This window comes from Hippocampus zosterae, chromosome 20 (assembly GCF_025434085.1).
Source record: "Hippocampus zosterae strain Florida chromosome 20, ASM2543408v3, whole genome shotgun sequence".
NCBI lineage: Eukaryota > Metazoa > Chordata > Actinopteri > Syngnathiformes > Syngnathidae > Hippocampus > Hippocampus zosterae.
In genome coordinates this window covers 2451228-2474739 of record NC_067470.1, presented here as the reverse complement: position 1 = coordinate 2474739, position 23512 = coordinate 2451228, and the positions used below count along the sequence as shown (strand labels likewise).

The following is a 23512-nucleotide window of genomic DNA, read 5'->3' as shown; positions in this document are numbered from 1 at the left end:
AGAAGTGCGTTTGATCTACAATTTTTAACCAATGTAACACAGTTTCAACATTAACTCTGCGCTTAAATGAAGCAATGCAAAGCAATCAATCGAGCAATGTTAATGGAGTGGCTTCGTGATGAAATGCTGCATCCAGCAGTGATGATCCACTGAACTCTCTGGATGATGGCTTGAAGTGAGATAACAGTGTTGGCATCTGATGAACGACTAGATTGGGCCGTGAATTTTTGGGCGGGTCACGAGTTTGTGTTTGAGGTTGTTTTGATGATTGCCTGGGGTGCTCCCCAATCGCACAAGGAGGAAAGCAGGCGCCCTGCTTTTCAAACTAACGTTAAATCGGAACATTGCAATAAATATTCTGGAAAAACGATTATTCGTGATGCTTGAGGGATTTGGACCAAATGTTGCGAGGACACCTGGGAACCGTTTTTAATATGGTTAGAAAATGCATACGTCTCAAGCTCCCAATGTGTAATATTCCTGATGTTTTTCATGACAGATGGTTGTTTACGTTGTCATTCCTGATCATTCTTGTGGTGGAACTCACCTGCCCCCTACTGGCCACCAAGTCATACTGCAGCGATCCTGTTTTGACCCACATAAAAAAAATTTTTTTTTTACCTTTTACCAGCAGCACGGACAAGCCACACATTTTATCATCGAAAAGGCACTTGTTTAATATTTCTCAGTATTATATACAATTTACAAACGGACAACGTACCTGGTTCACACGTAAAATCAGGAGCAAAATGGAACTTGGCAGTCAAAAGAAATCAAGTACACTGAGGAATCGGTACTTTTGTTGAGGACTCAAATGTTTACCTCGATGGAACAGTCAGATATCACAAATAAAAACAAAACACGTGATCATCCAGCCTTGGCAATTTTGCTTGTGCATACAGTCAGGCAGTAATGCTTTCAGTGAAAAAATATATATTTCTGAGAAGGGAAAGAAAATGTAAAATAAGCAACTGAGATAATCTAGTGGCCAAAGTGTGCGCACCCTCATAAATGCGAGTGTACCTGTGCTCAGAATTAACCAATCACATTCAAACTCATGTTCGAAGAAAAAAAAAATGGCCACCAGAAAGCTTGGAAGGTTCAATGAAATTAAAAGTGATGAAACACATGCAGAAAAACAAAACCTGATCGTGATTTGTGGAAAATCTCACCCGTCACAAAATGTGAGTGAGAAGGAAACACAAACTAGCAACGGGAAAAGGAACAGATGTGAAAACAGTCACCGGTGCATGAGGAAGTCCACCAGGTGCACGTTGACATTCCACCTCAAGTATTTTCCAAAATCTACTTCTCTTCAACGGGAGGTGCTGGCCTACCAGACGAAGATTTCTGGCAGATGGCAGCGTAGCTCAGCTTCTGGGTTGCCTGCTCAATCACAAATCGATGTGACGATTGGCCAACTAATCCACCTTTAATTGATATGTTTTACCTCATGAGCGATGTCGTCGGCAGCGGTGGTGGTGGTCAAAGGTTGAGCCGGTTCGGGTGTCTTCTCCACGCCGAGGGGAGGAAAGTCGGAGGCTACGAGCTGGATGGGTGATGACTGGCGAGGAGTTGCCGGTTTTGTCTAGACAGACGCGCGCTGTCAAAGCTGCAAGGGCAAACCAAGCCAGAAAAAAAAAAAAAGAGTCCGATCGAACTTACATGATGCACGCCAGCTGTCTTAAGAGCAGCCCAAAGCTTCTTTCTCCTTCTCTGATCGTCATTTACAGACCTGCAGATCAGGGCGGTGACGTCACGCTCACTCCACACCCTCCGCAAAAAGTAATTCACTGCTGCATTTTATATTCCGCTTCATTTTTTTACCTTCCTGTGTGCCCCCCGGTCAGGCTATCGTAGCATCTGCTGTGACGAGGCCTGTTGCCTCTTGAATGGGACCACCCTCGAGCCGGCCTCGAGGCGTTGGACATTTCCACCGAGGATTTCCCCGCCAGGTCGTCAGAATTCTTTTGATGACCGATTTGATACCAGCCCGATGTCCTGGCGCCATTCCTGAGTGACGGCGACCGCAATTAACTCATTCGGTACCAGCCAATTCTGGACCAAGTCCGAAAAGACGTTTCAAAACGTCTTTGGGAGTGAATGGAGTTAACGACGTCGAGTGTATGAAAAGAAATGCGAATTTTTCTTCCGATGGACAGTACCTTTTTCTGCGCGCGACGTGATGTTGGAAGTAAGGGGACGCTTGCAAGCCATTCAGGGCGCCGCTGAGCTCAAGTGGCTACGGACAAAAAGTTCTCAGTTGGTGTGACGAGAAAGAGGAGGAAAGCTTCCCGCGGCGACTCACCTCAGCTCCGTCGGAGTATCCGGAATCAGACCACACGGGGTAGGTGAAATCGTAAAGCTGCTGGTAAGCGTCCGGGGGCAAATAAGACGGCTCCACGTTGGGGCAAAAGCCGTTTCCGGGTATGTGGGACGTGGGGGTTGTTGATTTGGCTTTCATCCTCACCTTGATGGGCTTCCCCTGGAAAAGCCGAACTTCCTCTCGCAGGTACACGTAGGCCTGAGGACATGCGCAAAAAGTGGCACGTTTAATCAGCACGCGGGCCATTAATAGCTTTTATCGACTCATGACATTTGATTTGGACGGCCTGGAACTCAGTTTTCATTTTTGTTCAAAGAAAAAAAAAATTTTCGGACCCGTATTGAATCCAGCTGTCACATTTAGCACTACAAGTACAATTCAAAACATCGCCAGAAAGGTACAACATAAGTCATGAGAGTTTGCTTCCATTTTGCATCCTGTTTTGTCACCGCCCTACGTGGAATCCTCTCGCATGATCAGCCACAAACTCGCCATGCGGTGACAGCTGTCAATCACCTGGTAGGCGTCGGCCTCGGATCCGAAGGTGACGAACCAGTAGTCGCCGCTCACAACCTCGCAGCTCAGGAACTTGGGCAGCTTCTTGTCACTGAAGAGAGCTTCCACCTCCTGCGGAAAAAAAAAAATCGGCATTTTTAGGAAAGGGGGGTGGGGTGGGGGTGAGGGGGGGGTCGGACGAGGGTGAGGATGAAGAGGAGTCGGACAGGTCTTTCCTCGCGAGGGGTACTGCTGGGGATCTCCCGCAGGATGAGGACATATCGGATGGGGTTGGCTCGCACTTTGTGCCCGCAAGGTGACATCTGGACCTGCGGCACAGCTGAGGAGCGACGAGATTAAGTCCGAGTGGCCCACGTTGAGAAGGATCAGCCCGACGTCACCGGCACTGACTTTTAACGACGTCTGTGACGAGCTGCAAATCGGCACCGAGACATTTGATGGCGTGGAGGCCGGCCAGCGCCGCGATGGGAACGTATTGCTCGTCATCCATCCGCGACTGGAGGTACAAGTCACTGGCCAGGTAGTCCCTGGTAAGAAACGCAGGAAGTGGTGCAAACGTCCGAACATTGACTTGATTCGAAGTGCGGAAATTTGAGTCTCTGAGGCCTGGGCCCCCCTGTGCCGGAAAATAAATTTACATTTTCGATTTGATATTTTTCCTCTTTGCGTCGAGACAAAGCTAAAGAAAATGGGGTTACGGTCAAACCTCAGTTTTCATCCATAATCCGTTCCAGAAGGCGGTTCAAAAACCGAAACCGCGCTTTTTCAAATAAAAATGTTTACTGAACACGTCTGCCCACAATGGAAAGCAACGAGGAGGAAGCGTCGCTTCCTCGTGTAAGGAAGGCAAGAGGAGTCAAATGGTGCATTCAAGTCACCTCAGTTCGTTCGAGAACCGAAATTCATTCATCATCCGAGGCACAAAAAAAACCCTCTAAATTTTTGGTCGAAAAGCGAACCGAGATGTTCGAAAACTGAGGTTTGACTGTACTTCATTTTGCATTTTTGGACTTCCCCTGCGATCAAAGCAGTCTTTCTTTCCAGATACTGTGGAATTAGTGACGCTCGCATCACGATCGCTTGCCGATTTCCGGGAGAAAAGTACGTGATCGGCATATGTCGATCGGTGCTCAGTGCCGATCACACAAAAAAATAAATAAATAACTCACACGATGACTGCTTTGTGTCTCATCGAAGACGAACGTTCTCACCTACTCAGACAACAGTCCAGCGTAGACCTCAGCTGTTCCATTAGCTCACCTGAAAGGACAAAAAAGCCGTGAGCGCAAAGTGGGCCTACACAGACAAGGAAGGGTGCAGCATGGTGGTGGTGGTGGGTTGGGAGGGGGGGGGGGTATACCTGAGTCTGGTTCTGGTAGGATGTGGTTTTCGGTTGCTTTGGGTTGGTCTTCAACCTCAGTCACGCCCACGCCGATGTAGCCGAGCTCCGTGTGCAGCGCGTGGCCTTCCCGCCAACCGTGCAACACGCCACCGAAATGAATCCAATCCAAAATAAACTCTTTTACATTTGAGAAAAGAAGGAAAAAAAAACAAAAAAAGAAGAAGCAGCTCACTTTGCGGGTCCACCCGCTCGTCGGGAAGCTGCAGCCAAGGCTGTCGAGCTTGCGGAAGGTTGTAGTTGGATCCGGTCCACACCTCAGCGTCAGGGTTGAGGGTCTGCGACGATCCGAGCGGCTGAAAGCGGCACAAACGAGCGTCTTCGACGTCCAAAGGAGAAGGCGCAACACTTACGGCCTCGGGGCAGCCCGTGTGCCAGGCCCAGTGAGGGACCATCTCATCCGGGCTCTGCGGCGCCCCCTGGACCCATGCCTGGCAGGGGTCCTCTACAGCGGGCCCGATCCAGGTCTGGTGGACCGAGGCGTCGGCGTCCCCTCCGAGCAGCTCTGACACCAAGTCCCGCATGTCGCTCTCCTCGCCCGGCGCCTCTCGACCCAGGATCTCGTAAGATGGCGTCAGAGCGTGAAGGTCCAGCTGGTCGAACTCCACCTGGACGCCGAGGTCCCGCAGATGACGTGAAATCTCATCCGGACGGCCCACGTCGACCGTTTCGGCGTCGGAAAAAGCATGCGGCGGAGTTTTCGGATGCTCCAAGGGGACCGTTTCCTCTTCACCCCGCAGAGATCCGTTTGTCGGTTCTGGAGGATCCGACTCATGAGATCTTCTCGAACTTGCGTCGGGCTCGGAGAATGCAGCCAAACTGACTTTCGCTCTCATGTCTTCATTATCTCTCGCTGTGCCTTCTCCATTTCCGCACTGTTGGGGTGAAGTTGAGAGGACGCCGGGAAAGGACACTTGCGAGTGTGTCGGGTTGCCGTGGATGAGTTTGTCTTCGGGAGCATCTTCTTGGCACTCGTCGTGCTGCTCCGTGACATTCGATTCTGGACCGCAGCTCAGACGGGAACGAGGGACTTCTTTGAGATTGTCACCAGCATGTTGTGAATTCTCCTGGAAGATGGCGTTTTTTTTCCGCCATGTTTGAAGCTCCGAAGACGCACTCTGCTCCAGGAGCATCATCCCGTCACACGAGTCTTCTTCATCGGTGAGTCCAAGACATTCGACGCTTTCCCTCTCGGGGACATCGTCTTCTCCCCGCGATGAACATTTATCTTCGCCTTCAATTTGCGACTCTGTGATGTCAGATTCTGGACAGGAGTGGAATTCTTTGGGACTATCGATAGTTGGATGTGAACGTTGGACGTGATCGAGTTGGTTTTCCCGGAAGATGGCGGGCGTTTGCTTTGAGGTGCGACTCATCGAGGGCTCCTCCTCCGTGAACGTTGTCCGGTCGCACGAGTCGTCTTCATCATCTAGTCCGGGAGTTTTCAACTCGACCACACTGGTTAAGATGAGTGGGGCAGGGGTCAGTTGTGTGAGAGTTGCGTTTTGGCGGATGACCTCGTCTTCCTGGCTTTTATTTGCGGGGACACCATCTTCTCTCAGGATTGAACTTTGATCTTCTTCATCGCTTTGTTGCTCTGTGACGTCAGGTTTCGGAAACGAACGTGCTTCTTTGGGACTTTCACTAGCCGGTTGCGAGCGCCGGATGTGATCGAGTTGAATTTCCTCTGAGGCCTGGATTGAAGACGCGCTCTGCTCGGTCAGCATCGGGTGGTCACCTTCTGCTTTTGAAGGCTCGTTGCCTTCAGGAATTCCTCTCGGCACGTGCGGGTCGACTTGAAGTTCTGGAATTATTCCTGAAGCGGCGGTCAGTGGTGCCGAGTTCAAGGGCTGGTTGAGCAGAGGCGAGGTTGTCTGTCCACCAGCACATGTTCCAGATTCTCGGGTCTGGTTGTGGTCGTCGTGGTCAAGGTCATTTGTGTCGATGGAGCAGATGCTGTAGAACCTCCGAGTCCTCGTTTGGAAGTCCTGACCCAGTGTTGTTGTGACAATACAGTCCTCACCTATTAGGGAAACCCGATCCTGATGCGAGACCGATGACAACGTCAAGTCACGCGGCACCTTGCCACAACTGTCGCCCTTTGTTCCACTGGAACCGGACCGGTAATCTTCTGGGTGGGGGAGCTTCTGACCCTCAAGGTTTTGAGTGAACCACTGGGCTCGTCGTGTAGCGTTTGCCACGATGTTTTGTCCGGTCAGACTCTGGGAGAGCACCTCCATGTAGGCGGCCGGCTCACAGTTGCGCAAGCGGGAGAGGGTCACGCCTGCCGATGAGTCCGGGATAACGCTCGCGCCGACCGGGATAAGAATAGCTCGCTCCTCCTTGTGAGAGCTCGGAGCTTGGACAGTCTTCTCACTGACGACCGTCCGCGCTTGGTGATCAAGTCCCGGACGACCTTCCGCGCGGGCCGCTCCAGAATCTTCTTCTTCATCCAGAGAAACATGTTGAGCCACGGCCACGGCCTGGTGCCTCACTTGTTCCACGCCGTTATGGATGTGGTCCCGGTGAGGGGTGTGCAGTAAGCTGCTTTTCTCGCTGTTCCGGTCTGGCCCGGCCTCCTTACTGAAGCAGCAGCCCATCCTGCCAGAGGATACAATTCAACGAAAAGAACACGCGGAAATGAGAAGGTCCTCGCATAGGCTTACTCACATGCGGAAAGACAAGAGCTTCTACTGCCCACCGGCCTCACTCCCCGAACCCCCTCCCTTACCAGGAATAGCGCATGTGAAGGGGTTCATATGTCGCTGCCACTCAACACAACACCGTATGCGACTGAGTGTGTGCGTATGTGTGCCCCTTAGAGGCTTCAGTGAGTCGGGTCAGCACATGGTCCGGTGGCCCCCAATCACAGTGCGCGACTCCCCCCCCTCCCACTCATCCCACTATTGAACTCTTGTGCTCTCCCGCTGTTTCTTTCTCTTTCACTTACAACAACTCGGCCCTGGCCACTTTTGGGCCCCTCCCTGGCGAAACATGTACATTATTCCTTCTACAGGACTATAGGATGAAAGTTACCCCCTGAAAGGTCACGTGAGCAAAAAGTTTAGAGGTCATATGAAGTTCAGCTGTTAAAGTTACCGGTATCTTGCATTTTATGCTCATCCTGAAGTTTCCTGGCGGTGGCGTGAACTTTTTCCTGATCACGTCCTGCAATTGAGGACTGTGCACTAAACGTGATCAAAATCAGTAAAGATATCTGTCATTTATCACGCAGTGTATTTGGACGACAGTTCAAACGTGGAGTCACCTCCGCAGCTCATAGCGCGACGTGTGCCTGTGTATAGTGTGTCGAATCAAGTTCATTTTTATTTCTCCGCCAATAATATTTGCCCCTTATACTTCAAAGAACATTGTACGTCCAATGTACCAATTGCTAAAAATCTCATACCATCTATCGATGCTATACATACTCAAAATGCATAGAAAATCAAAGGTTAGTGAACTATTCTAAGATAATGTGAAGCCAAATTTCGCTGAATCACCTGTACAAAAACTCATTTCCAACTCAAAAGCTCACCCGCTCTACCTCTTAGCCTAGCTAGTTAGCCTAGCTAGCAGGCTTGAAAGTAAGAGTGCTAACGAGAGCCATGAGGTAAAGTTGTTGCGTTCGCTAAACACATGAACTCATATTTAAACTTTAATTAATTTCATGTGTTATCAAAGAAGGAAAATGTACAAACGGGGACTCACTGAAAGTTGTGCTCGGTGAGCTCAGCATCCAAAACTTACGTAGGGCGCGTGTGATCCTCGCGCCATTTTGGCTTTTTGTTGCAGCCACGCAGTAATGGTCTTGAGTAGCTATGGCAACAGCGCACTTCCTGCTTTACGTGACAGACTCAAAGTAGATCAAAAAGATTCAAGTCGACCCAACACCTTGTATGTGTGTGTGGTTTTTTTTTAAAATAAAGAATATAATAAAAAGACAAAAGCTTGAGGAGGGTGAAATCACATTTTTGATCAATGAATGCAACCATCCAAAAGGTTTGCCGCGCAATTTCTTGAAACTGAAGATGACTTGTAGCTGACGAAATTAATATACAGTAGAGTGAGTAGACAGTTAAAAAAAAATGGAAAAGAGCTGTCTTCAGAAAGAAGTCGTAGACGTTGAAATGAGTCTTTGACTCCATTATTTCCTTTACCATGAAGTGATGACTGCAAACAATCACTCTGAGTGACTCCAACGATAAACAATATTTGCCGTTTTAAGGTTAAGAACGTTAATCAGCAAAACTCAGATCGATTGTGAATATTTGGAAAAGAGCTCATATCAGCCGACTGTTGTCTCAGGAATAGAGGCTCCAGTAGATGGTGTTGAAGAGGAGATAGGACAGCGGGAAGGCCAGGCGGGAGTACGAGTCGATCATGTAGCTGTTGCTGACCAAGAGGTCCACATTCTCGCGCACGGACCGCTGCCGGCGGAGGCGCGTCCCCTCCGAGGGCCGCGGGTCGCGCTGGGGCGACGCGTTCGGCGGGGGCTCGGAGGCCAGCCCCTGGGCCGCACGGGGGAACGGCGTCAGCTCCATATCGTTGTCGTGGAAGCAGCCGTCAAACGCCATGGCCTGGCTAGCGTTGAAGGAGGACGGCAGCTGGGAGGACACCAAAGGCAAATGAGGCAACGCTTGTCCACTCGAGGGAGCCGCTTCCTCTTTTTTTTTTTTTTTTTGCTCACCTTCCCCCTCCTCATTTTCCTCATCTCCTCCAGGGTGGTGCAGTAGTTGACCGCCGCGTACTCGATGACAGACAGGAAAACAAAGAGGAAGCTGGTCCACAGGTAGATGTCCACCGCCTTCACGTACGACACCTGCGAGTGACGCAGATCAATCAGTACGTCTTTCTTTTTCGCGCAAGCATGAGTACTTGTACTTAAGTCGCCCGTGTGAGTACTCAGCTGGTGAAGGCAGGTGGTACCTGAGGCATGGAGGACGACACTCCTGTGATGATGGTGGACATGGTGAGCACGGTGGTCATACCTGCAGGGGGACATGGGAAGTATCAAAAGTATCGGGTCACATTGCAGCACAATTCAATCAGATTTTTTTTTCTCTCTTAAAATTGGTTGGTGAAAATATCTTTATTCATTCATTTTTAAATATGTATTTTCATTCCTTTTATGGGTATATTTATTGTAAGTATTCAAATCAAAAATATTTGAAAAATTTTACACAAACAGCGCACTTACATTTTATTTTATAAAATGATTGTTGAATATTATTTCGTTATTTTTTACAAATCCAACAAAGCAAATACGATTTTCTTTTTAAATCAGACAATGTGACATCATCATCGTTGACGCACAAAGGTTCACAATTTTTTTCCTGCATTAGTGACGTCAACGTATCCTTTTTCTCCTTAAAATGGATTCAATTAAAAACTATTTGTAATTATTCGACTTCCTTCATTTGTTTGTTTTCAAGATCAAACGTTGCGCCGGGGAGGGGGGGGGGGGGGGCCTCAGTCACCGACATGCGTTTGCGTGCGCACCCAGAGAGACGCGGGCCGGTACGGCTCTGCGGTCGATCCAGAAGGAAACCCAGGACAGGACCACCATCAGCATGGTGGGGAAGTACGTCTGCAGCATGAAGAAGAAGATGTGCCGCCGCAGGATGAAGTTGATGAGCAGCCGGTTGTACCAACCTGACACACGCGCACACAAATACACAAACGCACGATATTGAAATGCCAAGTTGTTGTGATTTCCAAACTTTTCCCACTGTGACGGTCAACCGTAACTTGTACAACGCAATTGAAAAAAAAAAATGCATGCAACTGAAACTGCACACCCTCCTATATTCAAAGAAAACTAAAACTAATCCTAAAACAATGAAAGTAAAAGTTTAAAAAAAAATCTAAAAAAAAAAAAAGAAGCAATGTAACCACATTGAAACGCATGTTAAACGGGAGTCAGCACACCCCCGTCCGTCTCTGAGCAACCCCAAATAAACTTCAGCTGTTCTAGTAGGCTTTCGTGATATTGGAGCGTTTCACTTTTTATCGGCGCTGTGGTTGTGCTACAATCGTTCCGACTATTGTTGCTGAATTGTCTCATTAGTGAGGACAAGTGTATACTAGTACACAGAAATGAAGCTGGACATCAAGGACGTGGAAAAACTTGACTCCGCACTGCCACATACCTGTGCTGCTGTAGAAGGCCAAGCCACTGGACGGGCGGAAATGCTCAATGAAGAACTGAGACAAAACAATCTCATCCGTCCTCAGGGAGTCGTTGCCGTTTTTCCAGTAGAGCATCAGATCATTCTCGTTGTACGCGTCTGAGGACAAAATATTCCATGTCAATCCGTTATATTTCTACCGCGATCAACTGTGCGTGTGTGTGTGTGTGTGCCTCACAGCTCTCCAGTTCCAACGAGCAGTTCTGCGTGTCCAGAGGGAAGCTGCTGAAGTCCATGGAGCAAAGAGACGTAACGGTCACCCTGAAAGCAACACAAAACTCTTCAGCAGCCAGGCATGCGGCATCCATCTTGTCCCAGATTGACCTTTCTGCTCATGTTGCCATGGCGAGCTGGCGGCAGCAAGTCAAGGTTTTCTTCCGAGAGCATCTTGGCGGCCCACCTGACGCTGTAGAGGATGTTCCCGTCGGGGTACACGCGTAGCATGATGTTCTCCATGGTGGTATCGTGGATAAAGGAACGCTTGGAGTGCGCAAAGAAGATATCTGGCACCCAGATCTTCTTGACCAACCGCGAGTCGAACGTCCTGCTCTGGTTGTTGTGCGACGGGAATGCCAGACGCTCGTCCTTCCAATAGTGACGCAGGTACAAGGTCATGGTGAAGTCCTGCGGACACGTCCGTGTGAGCGCCGGCGCCACTTTAGTCGATCGCAAGCGTGTTCTACTTTTCTACGTTTGGTATTTTCATAAAGGCGGCCCGGTAGTCCAGTGGTTAGCGCGTCGGCTTCACAGTGCAGAGGTACCGGGTTCGATTCCAGCTCCGGCCTCCCTGTGTGGAGTTTGCATGTTCTCCCCGGGCCTGCGTGGGTTTTCTCCGGGTGCTCCGGTTTCCTCCCACATTCCAAAAACATGCATGGCAGGCTGATTGGACGTTCTAAATTGTCCCTAGGTGTGAATGTGAGCGTGGATGGTTGTTCGTCTCTGTGTGCCCTGCGATTGGCTGGCAACCGATTCAGGGTGTCCCCCGCCTACTGCCCGAAGACAGCTGGGATAGGCTCCAGCACCCCCCGTGACCCTAGTGAGGATTAAGCGGTTCGGAAAATGGATGGATGGATGGATGGTATTTTCATACACGGGAACAGTTAGGAATTGGCCGTTTGCGCCGTTGTGGGAGTGGAAATGATGGAAGATTAATAATGAAAAAATAATAATAATAATTGAAACTGACTCACCATGTTGACTTCGGAGATGCTGTCAATGCTCTCCACCTGCACGTCGATGCCCACGGGGATGGCCGCTCCTGCCAGTCACAAAGTTTCAACGATATCAGGACCTCTTCCGAAATTTTTTTTTTTTCAACTTTAGCCAGACGTAGCATCCCTCACAACATTTTGGAAACCGACATTTGTACAGTTTTCCAAATTGCCTTGTCAAAAGGCGCAGCCATCTGCCGCCACCAGGAAGTAAATGTGGCGAAATGTGGCGAAAATCCCCATGACGTGTTTGTCACGGTGCTTGTCGTCGGGGCTGTTGCGGTCGTGAATGTTCTGTCATGAAACAACAATGTTGCAGTGAGCATCTTTTTTTTTTTTTTAACCACATCCACGGAGGTGCGCCAAATGTTGGCGACTGGGAAATGTTCAGTCATGAAACAACAACGTTGCGATGACCAGGCTTTTTTTTTTTCTTTTCTTTTTTTAAACCACGTCTTCGGGCTGTCTGTGATAAACTGTGGTTTGGGTTGTTCACTGACCTCGATCTGCTTGGGGTTATAAGTGTGTGTGTGTGTGTGCGCGCGTTCTATTGTGTGCCAGAGAGTGTGTTAATTCCACCTGAGCGTCAGCACGACAGCAGCTCAATAAACACTTTATCTAATGAAGCTCGGCAAAGCTCCCGCAGAGGCTGTCGCCACGACAACCGATGCCAGGGTGGGAAAAAAAAAAGTGAGTGGGGGGGTGACTCATGCACTCTTTTCCCACGTCACGCCCCAATGCCGGTGGTGCGTGCGCTTGAGATGCTTCTCTGAAATTCCACCTCGAGTGGCAGTTATGTCATGCTGCCAGTGGTATTGATGTGTTAGTATCAGAGCTTTTTTTTTTTTAAATCACACTAAAAAGGTATCTGCACCAGTATGATAGTGTTGTCGGTTTTCGTGTACAAATAAGTCAAAATTAAAAAAAAAAAGGGGAATGGCATTGCCAACAATGCTTCAGTTATCGGTCGCTTGACGGGATGATGAATGTCGAGTGAACGCCTGTATCGCATGACCACATGCGCGACTGCAAGCGAGAACTTGCGCTCACAAACATGTCCGTCGGTCACGGTACGAATGACGTATGGTCACAAACATGTGAATTGCGCTCGACGAGGGACAAGAATGGCGCTAATGATGAGGAGGAGGACGAAGAGGAGGATGATGGATGGGTAAGCGATGGGGGATCTGGTCAATCACGATACCTTGACGGATGCCGGCTGCGACCTCTCCGTCAAATCCGTCGCGTGACGCGAAAACGAACTCCGACAAGACTCAACAATAAGAAGTGTTAAAACGTCTTCTGCGTGAATGGCGAGTGATCATTTCATGACGGTTAAAATGATTTGGCCAAGATTAGCTGTTCTAAAATCAGTAAAAAAAAATCAGCGGCCTTTTTGAAAATTCATTTCACTTGTGGTAAAAAAAAAAAATACTCAAGGACTATTATTGTAAAGATTTTAAATATATAAAATATATAATAAATGATATAATAAAATTATATTAAATTAATTATTATTATTTAAAATTAAATAATGTAATATTGTCACTGTTTAAGAGGCAAAAAAAAAATACAATCTTTTATTCATTCAATTGCTGTTTAAATTAATGGGTCAATTAATTAATTTAAATGTTCGCCATTGAACAGAAAAAACTGTCGCGGCTGACCTTTACTTGCCTTAAAAAAAAAAAAAAACACACAAATAAATCGATAAATAAAAATGCAAAACCAAAGTAACTTCCCAATTCAGGCAGGATTACCATCGTGCGGCGCGAAAAGCTGTGCAGTGGCAAAGCAACCCCGTTGAGACATTTGAGTGCAAATGAGAGGACAGGACGAAAAAGGGAACATAATCACGGGGAGTCAGTCTGGCAATTATCATCAAGAGCGGCCCCAAACCAGCAACTAAATTCCACGAAGACACGCTACGCTCGTACAGCACCAACGTCATACCGTACATGCATGGAGGTGGGAGTAAATATGAGGCGGAGTCTCACTCCTACACCATCACTATTGACTCAACACACAACGCCATCAAAGTATTGTACAGTGTGTGTGTGTGTGTGTGTGTGTGTGTGTGCGCGTTTCCATTTCAAAGTTCAACTCTCCCGAGCCCTTAAGGGCTTGACCTGACAGCACCTCAAGTGACAGTGATTGGTTACGCGAGAGAGAATGTGTGCTTGCGAGGAACCGAGTGTCCCCGGGACAGGGCGGAGGGAGGCGGGGGGCCTCATTTTGTTTTCTGTGGCATGCGAGCACACGCTGGAACGCAAACACACGTGCACTGCAATTAGGCGAAAGGACACGGCAACGCTCACGCAGAAAACAGAGTATGCGATAAACAAACAGTGTGTGTGTGCGTGTGTGTTTTAGAACATCTTTGTTTGTTTGTTTTGGAAAGACACCCCCCCCCTCCCACACCCCCATTACCTCACGTCATTGTGCATATTGTCGTGCATGGGACATTTCAGACAATACTTTGTTTCCATCTGTTCCAGACCGGGAATATAATCCAGATTATGGCACATGACCCCCCCCCCCACCCTTTCCAACTCACATAATAGCAGCACACGCTCGTTGTATTACAATAACACGCACGCAAGGACACACACACACAATCCTGTCGGGAGTGAGTGCGCACACACTTGTGGTATCTGGGTCATTTGTTGAGTGATTTGGGATTGGTTGAATCGCCCCAGTGCCCTTCATCACATCATCGGGTCGAGCGTCATGATCGGATCTTAGAATAGTTGGGGGCCTTCTCTGCCTCTTTTTCATGCTGCGAATGAAAAGTGTGTGTGTGTGAGGGACCTCCAAAGCCAGGCCTCATGGCGAAGTCGTGCTCCTCGATTCTCAGCAGCTGTTCGGTTTTGATCAGCAGAGTTTTGGTGCTGTCCTGCTTCTTCAGTTTGTAGTCGATGCGTCTAGCCAAAGAAAAACACACACGCGCGGCGTGAGCACCAAAATTCCTCGAACGTGCCCCCAGGCCCATAGCGCATCAGATTAGATCAGATTACAAGGTCACAAATGACGTGGCCTTGTTGCCAATTTTGGCTTTTGCTTGCTGTATTTAGTGACTGGCCGAGGTAGTACACCCATCCAGGCATCCATTTTGTAATCCGCTGATCCAGGAACCTATCCCAGCTTGTCTTCCGGCAGGACGCGGGGGGGGACACACCCTGAACTGGTTGCCAGCCAATCACAGGGCACCGATCGCACTCATACTGACACCTAAGGCCGATTTTGAGTGTTTCGTTGACCTGCCGTGCATGTTTTTGGCATGTGGGAGGAAATTGGAGTACCCGCAGAAAACCCACTCAGGCACGGGGGGAGAGCAGGCAAACTCCACACGGGGAGGCCGGAGCCGTAATCGAACCCTGCATCTGTGTGTGTGTGTGTGTGTGTGTGTGAGCGTATCCCTCACCCTCCAAACTTGAACTTGCTGTTTTCCCCGAGGAAGATCTCCTTGTGCCTCCTGCGTCCGGAGCTGCGGCCGCCGGTCACCATGGCGACCAGGCTGGCGACGGCCACGGTCAAGCAGGTCAGTACGTCGACCTTCATCTTTCACAGCATCACCCCAACCCTCAGCGGCCGATAACCTATCTCCGCCCGCCCCACCCCGCCTCCTCCGAGACGCCTCCACCTCTTCTGCGCTCCAGTCGGGCCCACTAACGGCGGACGTCAATCATCTGGCGGAGGGTGGCCAACGCTTGCAGAAGCATCTCGGGAAGTGGTCCATCTTCTTCATCTCCGGGCGGTTTGCCTCCCGGGCGCTCGTCGGTCGTCCTCCGTCTGCCTGCCGCCTGCTTCATCCGTGTATTGTTCTCTCTCTCTCTCTCGCTGATTAAAATCGATATGAATCCATTTCTACCGGCGATAGAGGAATGACACTAATTCCACGCTAATCCTCTTATGCGCGGACAGCAATCTTTCTTTAACCTACAAACACACACACACACACACACGCTTTTGGCGGCATTTCGAAACATCGTTTTGAAAAAGGAACTATGTTGACGTGACGGGAGGGGCTTCCTTTCACGGGGCCACAGCCTCGTCTTTGCGTTCAATCAAATCAATGGATGGATTATTTTCCCGATGCTTTTGATTGTGCGCACGAAAAAGGATTTGCGAATGAGAAAACAAAATCAACGTTGAGGGAATAAAAGTGAATTTTGGCGCAACATGCAAGCTGCCCTTTGAAAACAAACCGCTCTGACATTTCGGCAAACGGGTTGCCTGTGCGCGCGTGCGTGCGCGTGTCCAAGTGAGCTCCGCCCACGGCGAGAGAGACCGAGTGTGCGGCGGAGTGTGTGAGAGGGCGTGCGCGAGTGTCTATTCTCTAAATAACCTGTTGATCCAGTCAAGCTCGGGCGCTCGCGGGGCTCTCTCACTCACTCGCTCAACTTTTCCTCTTTCGCCTCAAGTCAGAGTAAGTGCTCCCCAACTTCCACACATCTGGCTCCTCTCTCGCAATTCATCACTCGTGTCTAATCGGGACCCAATCTTCTGTTCTTCTCACTTTGCTTTTTGCACCTCCAACATTTCACACATTCAGAGGTACTGATCTCAGGTTTGCCGTGGTGCTTTTGATCTCTCACTACTCTCAGAGTTTGAAAAGTCTGGCTTCTTTTGTCTCACTCCTCTCTCGAATATTTCTGAAGACATCCTAACTCGCACTTTGTGGCATCTCGCTTCGCTCGCACTCAAGCCTCGCTCATCACTTCAAGTTTAGGCGTCTCACTCCTTTCGCCAATCTCAGACGTCTCTGCCTCCTCTCACACATTCTCAGAATTTCTGATCTCACTCTTCCAGGAGTGCTGCTATGCCTCACTCATCTCACATTCTCAAAGCGGTTGACATCCCATTCCTGAAATGATTTTGGCGATCTCGCGCCTCTCCTCGACTCACTCCTGACAAACTGGTGTCTCACGCACTGACTGGACTTTCTTACGTCTTACTCCTCTCACACATCAATATACCAAAAGAATCTCGGGAATAGTGACGCTGCGAAATACATCGCAGCATTTTATTTGCCTCTTTCATCCGAGAAGCTATGCGTTGCTTTTTTTTTTGGCGGTCAAGCACACAAACTGTGGTCAGAGTGTAACAAACGGTGCTGATAAAGTGGTTTAATAATAAAGCGGTTATTAATATCATGCGCCAGCTGGACTCGTGGAAGGGATCAGGTTTTAACCTGCAGCTAGTCTTTGATTCCAATGATCGGCCGACTGTTGCATTTTGTCCGTCGCGGCAGTCAATTTATCGTTATTTGAAGAGCCGCGAGCGGCTCCCGATCGTGTCAGCAGCAGCTTTACTTTTTGTGTGTGTGTGTGTTGATGTTTTGTTTTGAATTGACGCGCCTTTATCGGCTGTGGATTAGCGCGCTTCATCTAGCTTTGCGTCGGAGCGTGACGAGCTCTTGCGCTCTATCGCGTCACTCATCAGGTCGTCAGCGGAGATAAAGAGATGCTAAGAAATGCCAAAGAAAGTGCGACGGGTGTCAAAGGGAGAAGGAAAAAAAAAACCATTCTCCGGAAGGACATAACTCGCTTTTGATTTTCGACTTTGAGGTGATGAAAAGGGAGGTTGAAGCAAAATCCTCCCGGGGGATCAAAACCTGGATTCTCCCGGAACGACAGCACATGCTCTGTCACGTTCTCCGTCTTACCGTGTCCACATCAGCCAGAAGTGCTCTGTCATTATGCCTTTTTCTTTTTCTTATGTGTGGGTACGGGCCGCAAAACCGCACAGATCCAAAGAAAAACCTGCGAGGAAGCAGCACGGCGACACAGCGGAGAGCATGGACTGAAGGCTGCACGATTCTACGGCCTCGAACCATGTCGGCATTTATTTGCATCTGGGCCTGCTTCCTGCTCCGGATCAGCGCGACTGCCACCGCCGCCACACACGACAAGACGCCAGGTGAGAAACAAACGCGTCTTTGTCCCGCAACGAACCGGCAAAAACCCCCGGGAGGGTTCGCTTTGAGAGGAAAATCGGATCACGTATCTGGCTAGAACAGATAGGGCTTGATTTGACAAAAAGCAACTGAAAACCAGGACACGATTTCGTACATCTGAAAGACATGCTGAAAGGACACCGGAGAATTGATCTTTTTTCTTATTTTCATTACAAAAATAATTTGCTGAGTAAGCAAAGCGGTTTTTAAGCTTCGGAATCGAAGGCGGTATGAGGTGGAATTAAGCTTGTCACAATGAGGCAGCTTTGGCCTGTCAAGACAAGTCAGCAGGGACGAAGCGGTGGGGCAAAAAATGTGCTGCGGGGGTCTTTGCTGACCGTTCAACTCCGCTCCAGACTAATTGCAAGTCTGATGGGACACGATTGGATTTGTTTCCTCTACTGCGGTGGGTCTTAAATTATTAGAATGCCTGTTAGGGGAGTGAGGAAAGTTTGTAATATTAAAAGTGTATTTCTTCATACAGGAGGACTAACGTTCTAAATTACCCCTCGCTAGCTTTGACTCTTGCATTGAGTCATTTTTAAAATTATTTTTTTTCCAGAAACAAAAGCTGTATTTTTCAACAATATACAGTGCAACACTTTTCCGCGATTACAAAAATTAATTACTGTGTACATACTGGGAAAGGAGAGCAGCTAGAAAATGAGAAGACTCACATGGTAGCTGATGTTGGCCCCCGCTCACACACCGGAGATCACACGAAGCCTCGTCGACGTCGCGCGGCACCTGACCAGGCCACGCCTCTTAAAGGGTCATGTCTAAAATACAGATATGACAATATTTACAGGGTTTTCTATACATTTTATACGCTCATTTTTTGTGTGTTCCAATACATTTACAGGGTGTTCAAAAAATACACAATTAATATGACCAATTTGTTGAACACTAAATGATTGAGATTTTTCTGTCAACAATAGAAAACGTTTTAAACTCCTCGTGATGTTTACGATCGCGATTTAAAATGTTCTCCCGCGAATCCCAAATTTTTGACAACCCCTTTCTCTTTAACTCTGTTTCTGAGGAACAGGTGAGCATATCAAGGAGTTTTCGGGGCTTTGCTAATCTGCGCGGTGAGTCAGCCAAGTGCTACTGTCTGTGCTGCAATTCAGACAAAGAATTACGGGAACGTCCGTTCCCGTCTGCTTTGCGAGGGAGCAGGCAAATGCTCGAGGAAAAGTCATGCCAGGCAGGGAGGGAGACTCGGCGCCTCATTTCAGAGCCTCGGGGGCGACAAAAACACACATCACGTGCTCCTGCAGGCCTCCGATGCCTGCGCTTGCCGAACAGAATTCAAAGTAGAAAGTCTCAAAAATGCGCTCTGCTTCCTCTTTTGATGTGATGAGCAACCCACGTCATGGCCTGTCACAAAGAACCTTAGTGGAAGTGACACCCACTTAAATACGTCAGCATGGTTTCCAAATCAGTGTAACACACACAGCATCTCGACTTTAAGGTGAACTAACCTATGAGTTTTTCAAAAGACGTGCTTGTGTCGATTCCAAAATTCCCTCAAATTATAAACATGTTTCCCCTTTAAATTCTCGTTTTATTGTCTCTCTATATGGACACCGTTTAATACTGTGCCCTCAATTAGGTTGTACACTCTGTCTCCCTCTAGCGGACACAGAGATACACTGCAGCTGTAATCTGCTTTCAGGCTGGATTTCTGCTAAAAGTGGCTAAAGTATCCATCTGAACCTTACATTGAAAGAAAAAGCCTTCTTGAACACCTGAACTTTATTTGGGGTTCACTTGAGGCACTTTAAACATTGGCAGGTATGTGCTGAGTTCCATTGAAGATGAGTTCACATCTAATTGGTTAATTCTGAACACAACATCTTCCTCAGCTGTATTGTTTATTTTGATTTCGCCTCACTAAAAATCTCTTGTGCAGGTTGTGTGGGTGGACATTAAATCTGGAAAAAATGGCATTCTAAACACAGGGTGTGCAGACTTTTAATATCCTCTCCTTCCCGTTCCAGATGAAACCGTCACATGCTTGGTGTCAGAGGAGTGCCACCTGCCGTGCATGTTCACCCCCGCCCCCAACCAAAGCGTGCGCTGGTTCCGGCGGGACGTGGTAATGTTCAGCTTCGGCGAGACGCAAGCCGAGAGTCAAGCGCTGGCCGGGCGGGCCACCATGTTCCCGCCCATGATCGCGGGGGGCAACGCCACCCTGGTCCTCAGGGAGGTTGGTCTAAAGGACCGCGGCATGTACCGGTGTCACGTACGAACATCCGAGGGGGAACACAGCGCCAAGGTCGTCTTGAAGGTGGAGGGTACGTTTCGCGACCGCTTTAGGACAATCAATTGTTGAGCGACAGAGTAGAGCGGCAATCTTATACCAACCAATTTTTGACTCTTCACGACTTAATGATTTCCAGTTCCTGACTTTTTTTTCCCCTCATGGTATTTTGACTCTTGTCCGTAAGTGTAGCGCTCATCCATGGCCTTTCCCTGGAGCTTTCGCGGCTGAGCGGTTACGAGGAGATGAAGTGCACCGTACGAGATGTGTTCCCACCGCCCCGGGTCACCTGGGCCACGGAACCGCCCACTTTCGAGGACCTGCGGCCGATCACCCGCATGCTGGCTGACAAGCGCGGTCTGTACACTGCCGACAGCAGACTGAAGGTTCTAAAAGGCCAGCCGGACCTTATCTACATTTGCAAAGTCACCACCTCCTACGGGGGGCCCACGTGGACGTCGTCATTGCGGGAGAGGAGTAAGAGCGTCGACGTTAAGAGCGGAATGAGAACCTTTTCCGTTGTCTCGAAATATCTGTGTTCCAATTATGTTCCCCCCCGACAGCAATAACAGGAAATGAGGGTCGGGATTTGACCATCCCGTGTTTCGCCCCGCCGTACCTGAACAGCCCCATCCTCCACTGGAGCTTCTCCAAGGGCGAAGACCCGGCGCACATCCTGACTTATGACAGCCGCTCGGGGCACAGCACCGCGGCGCCCGCCTGGGAGCACCACGTAGAACTGGACGGCTTCAGGGTCCCGTTCGGAGACGGCTCGCTGCGCCTGATGGACCCCGAGCACACCCGACACCAGGGAACCTACAGCTGCATCTTCTCCATGCCGTACAATACGCACACGGAGCGATCCGACGTCGCCATCGACTTACCCACTGGTGAGCAGAAGGTTACATCAACATCATGTTTGTAGTCTGCCTGAATTTATACTACACAAAACGGGCTAATGACAAGAGCTAGTTGGGGTAAACTAACCCAGAAACATAATAAATGTGTGTGTTTTCACGCGTAGCCAATCGAAGCACCTCACCGCAGACGTCTTACTGGTGGATCGTCGGCCTGGTGGTTGCTGTGACGGTCCTGGCACTGACGGCCATGTTGGTCTACCTGAGGCTCCGAGGTGAGACCACGGCAGGCTTGGTACAAGCGTGTGGATGAGACATTCACTCTCCGTTTGGTTGTGTGTGTGTCAGGAAACGCGGCGAAATCTTCATCCCGTTACCCCGAGGAGGAGACTGAGTTGAATTCGGTCAGAGGTACGGCAGAAGACGATGGAAAATGTGTCGGATAGAAATACTTACACATGAACACGAGGTGGCGCCATTGTGTTTTCCTGGCAGAGTCCGACTTGCAACAACAACCCGAAAAAGACCTTCGGGGGGGGGGGGGTTGCCTTTTTTTTCAACAATCATTTGAATCATTGACCATTGAATTTAAATCAGTATCAAAAATACTTTTATTATATGAAGCAATAAAGTAATTCAGACGTTTGGAATTTGTTACATTTCCCTTTCAGGGATTTAAAAATAAACATTTCTCGATTAAAAAAAAAAAACATTTTAAAAATGCTGGCTGTTTGGACGTTCTAAATTGTCCCTGCATGCATGGTTGTTCGTCTCTGTGTGCCCTGATCGGCTGGCAACTGATTCAGGGTGTCCCCCGCCTACTGCCCGAAGACGGCTGGGATAGGCTCCAGCACCCCCCGCGACCCTAGTGAGGATCAAGCGGTTCGGAAAATGGATGGATTTTAAAAATAATATAATACACAATACAGTATATATTAATATATTATCAACCCAGATTTTTTTCTGGCAGGTTTAGCACAATAAATTACAACGAACTGCACTTGACATAAAGTACAAAATCATTTTGATCCATTTTATCTTCCCGTTTATGTCAATTAGTACTTGCGGGATCAAATTTAGTGCAAGGAAAATCACATTCGATGTGCATGCAGACCAAATTTGTATGTTGTACATTCATATTCTGAACCGCTTATCCACACTAGATGGCACTCCTCTGTCACCATACATTTGTAAGAACAATTTTCTTTCCCATGAGAGTTCAAATTAGCACTATCAATGCTGCTAAAAATGTTTTTTTAAACGTGAATACAACTCATTGAAAAAAATTCATGTTGGTATGATTTTGCCCTTGAAGAATTTAATTAATATGCATTAAGCCGCAAGAAAACTACATAACTGCATTTACTGCTTTACCGCATGTGGGGAAGTCACTATTTGTGTGAGATGATATTTCTCTCAAATTGCTTACAGTATTTTGTGGCCTTTTCAGACGTGGAGGGCGAAGGTGAGAACAGCCGTCGTCCCGCTGGAGACAACAACGGACAGCCGGGCCTCTCCTGACCCCCACCACGGACAAGCACACATGAACACTCTGTCCTACGTGTCTATGGTGTCGAGACATTTTGTATGATGTGATATATATATATAGTAACTACTCACAAAAAAAAACATTATTGAGATCTATTGGACTTTCATTTTAAATTTATGGAACAACCTAAAATGCACTCTGGGCTTGGAAGGTGAACCTTATCGGACCTTTGGTCAACTTTTGAAAGCCTGTGTGAAACCGTTAAATGTTTCCATATTTTTTTGGATAGCTGTCGGCCAAAGGGCAAAATTCAGCGTGGGTGTTTGATGATCTCGTCTTGGCTTTTCTGGCACTCTTCCAGCGTCTCTGTTCGCCGCCGATAAGATAAAATATCCTTCATTCGTCCCACACTGGGGAAATTTACAATGTCAAATTTACAAGGCCGATGACACTCCGGCGAGGTTTTCAGAGGGAGACGGCGGCCATTGAGCTTGGAGTGTCATCAGTGGGTTGCGACAGAGAGACTGGAAGTGGGACAGAAAGGCTTAGAAAGGGATTTTCTGGGAAACTTTCTTGGATCAAAAACAAGCCTCCTGAATTTGGGCGTTTAGCTCCCCTAGAGAGAGAAAATGCAATCCAGATGTGCTTTTGAGAAAGGGAGGCCAAAATGGAATGCAGCCCGGGTGGATACCAAAGAGGGTTGGAATGTCTTGCAGACATCTAGCCTGCGTTGACTCAGCGGCACTCAGCGCCACAGTGTAATCATGTTCAAGCCGCCAACATTGAACAACAAAAACAGTCTCAGATCACGCGCAAGGGAGCCACAAACGTCAATGTATGCCTGTGGAAACTGGGCCACAGGGCAGTATTCCGACACTATCATGACACAGACGCTGCTCACTTGCCTCGCTAAAGAAACTGAAGGTAAAGGGGATGGCTTGGCCGAGCATGTCCCCAGAACTAAACCCTGTTGAGCGTCTGTGGGGCATCGTCAAACGGAAGGCAAATTTGAGGGGTGTCCTCACTCTTGTGCACCCACAAACTATTTTTGAAATAGGGCGATAGTTTCAACTGAGCAGCAGAATGAGTTTGAGTTCCATTTTTTTTTTCGTTCATTACTGCTGTCTGATTTTATTGTGTTTTCACCCAGTGACGCTAGTTAAAAGTTAAACCTCCTCATGAGCGCAGGAAGGCCGCTGAATTTTTTTTTTTTTTAATGGGCGGCCGCGTCGTGTGGGTGTGTGTGTACGCTAGAGGGAAGGCGGGATCGCCTCACACACACACGCAGATGATACCAT

The 23512-nt window shown here is 48.5% G+C and overlaps 3 protein-coding genes across 6 annotated transcripts; 1 reads left to right on the top strand and 2 right to left on the bottom strand.

The window, feature by feature from the left end:
• Positions 1–651: 651 nt before the first annotated feature.
• On the bottom strand, positions 652–7911 carry LOC127593450 (uncharacterized). Its single transcript, XM_052054907.1, has 14 exons — positions 6912–7911; positions 4595–6842; positions 4417–4537; positions 4203–4307; positions 4054–4102; positions 3233–3369; positions 3049–3161; positions 2843–2950; positions 2309–2524; positions 2166–2242; positions 1828–2013; positions 1666–1735; positions 1451–1588; positions 652–1386 (listed from the first exon to the last, which is right to left on the bottom strand). Coding segments are annotated over exons 1-14 (3651 nt in total). The 5' UTR covers positions 6914–7911; the 3' UTR covers positions 652–1305.
• Positions 7912–8192: 281 nt separating this feature from the next.
• On the bottom strand, positions 8193–20637 carry LOC127593313 (gamma-aminobutyric acid receptor subunit rho-3-like). 4 transcript variants are annotated; one of them, XM_052054674.1, is made up of 12 exons: positions 20488–20637; positions 18243–18381; positions 15068–15582; positions 14455–14567; positions 11623–11690; positions 10833–11056; positions 10611–10693; positions 10394–10531; positions 9744–9896; positions 9171–9232; positions 8932–9063; positions 8193–8848 (listed from the first exon to the last, which is right to left on the bottom strand). In XM_052054674.1, exons 3-12 carry the CDS (start codon positions 15202–15204, stop codon positions 8546–8548), a joined length of 1413 nt encoding a protein of 470 aa, XP_051910634.1. In that variant the 5' UTR covers positions 15205–15582; positions 18243–18381; positions 20488–20637; the 3' UTR covers positions 8193–8545. The 4 variants fall into 4 exon arrangements, with proteins under 4 accessions (XP_051910634.1, XP_051910633.1, XP_051910635.1 ...); XM_052054673.1 differs by having other exon boundaries at positions 18280–18381; XM_052054676.1 differs by having other exon boundaries at positions 8685–8848; positions 9152–9232; positions 18280–18381.
• LOC127593318 (CD276 antigen-like) lies at positions 15909–22326 on the top strand. The gene is made up of 8 exons (XM_052054684.1): positions 15909–16072; positions 17395–17565; positions 19606–19902; positions 20061–20345; positions 20432–20758; positions 20893–21000; positions 21074–21136; positions 22176–22326. The coding sequence occupies exons 2-8, from the start codon at positions 17481–17483 to the stop codon at positions 22244–22246; spliced, it is 1236 nt and encodes a 411-aa protein (XP_051910644.1). The 5' UTR covers positions 15909–16072; positions 17395–17480; the 3' UTR covers positions 22247–22326.
• The last annotated feature ends 1186 nt before the right edge of the window (positions 22327–23512 follow it).

What these genes read in the sequence shown, in the direction of transcription:
- LOC127593450 (XM_052054907.1), bottom strand. An exon ending in GATACTCCGACGGAGCTGAG is followed by an intron (nt 2,243 to 2,308) that starts GTGAGTCGCCGC and finishes TTTTGTCCGTAG; the next exon opens with CCACTTGAGCTCAGCGGCGC. An exon ending in AGACAGCTGGCGTGCATCAT is followed by an intron (nt 1,589 to 1,665) that starts GTAAGTTCGATC and finishes GCGTCTGTCTAG; the next exon opens with ACAAAACCGGCAACTCCTCG.
- LOC127593313 (XM_052054674.1), bottom strand. Translation starts at nt 15,204, where the DNA reads ATGAAGGTCGACGTACTGACCTGCTTGACCGTGGCCGTCGCCAGCCTG. An exon ending in AGCAAGTTCAAGTTTGGAGG is followed by an intron (nt 14,568 to 15,067) that starts GTGAGGGATACG and finishes TTCTTTGGCTAG; the next exon opens with ACGCATCGACTACAAACTGA. An exon ending in TGTCGTCCTCCATGCCTCAG is followed by an intron (nt 9,064 to 9,170) that starts GTACCACCTGCC and finishes CGTCACTCGCAG; the next exon opens with GTGTCGTACGTGAAGGCGGT.
- LOC127593318 (XM_052054684.1), top strand. Translation starts at nt 17,481, where the DNA reads ATGTCGGCATTTATTTGCATCTGGGCCTGCTTCCTGCTCCGGATCAGC. An exon ending in CACACACGACAAGACGCCAG is followed by an intron (nt 17,566 to 19,605) that starts GTGAGAAACAAA and finishes TTCCCGTTCCAG; the next exon opens with ATGAAACCGTCACATGCTTG. An exon ending in TGAGTTGAATTCGGTCAGAG is followed by an intron (nt 21,137 to 22,175) that starts GTACGGCAGAAG and finishes TGGCCTTTTCAG; the next exon opens with ACGTGGAGGGCGAAGGTGAG.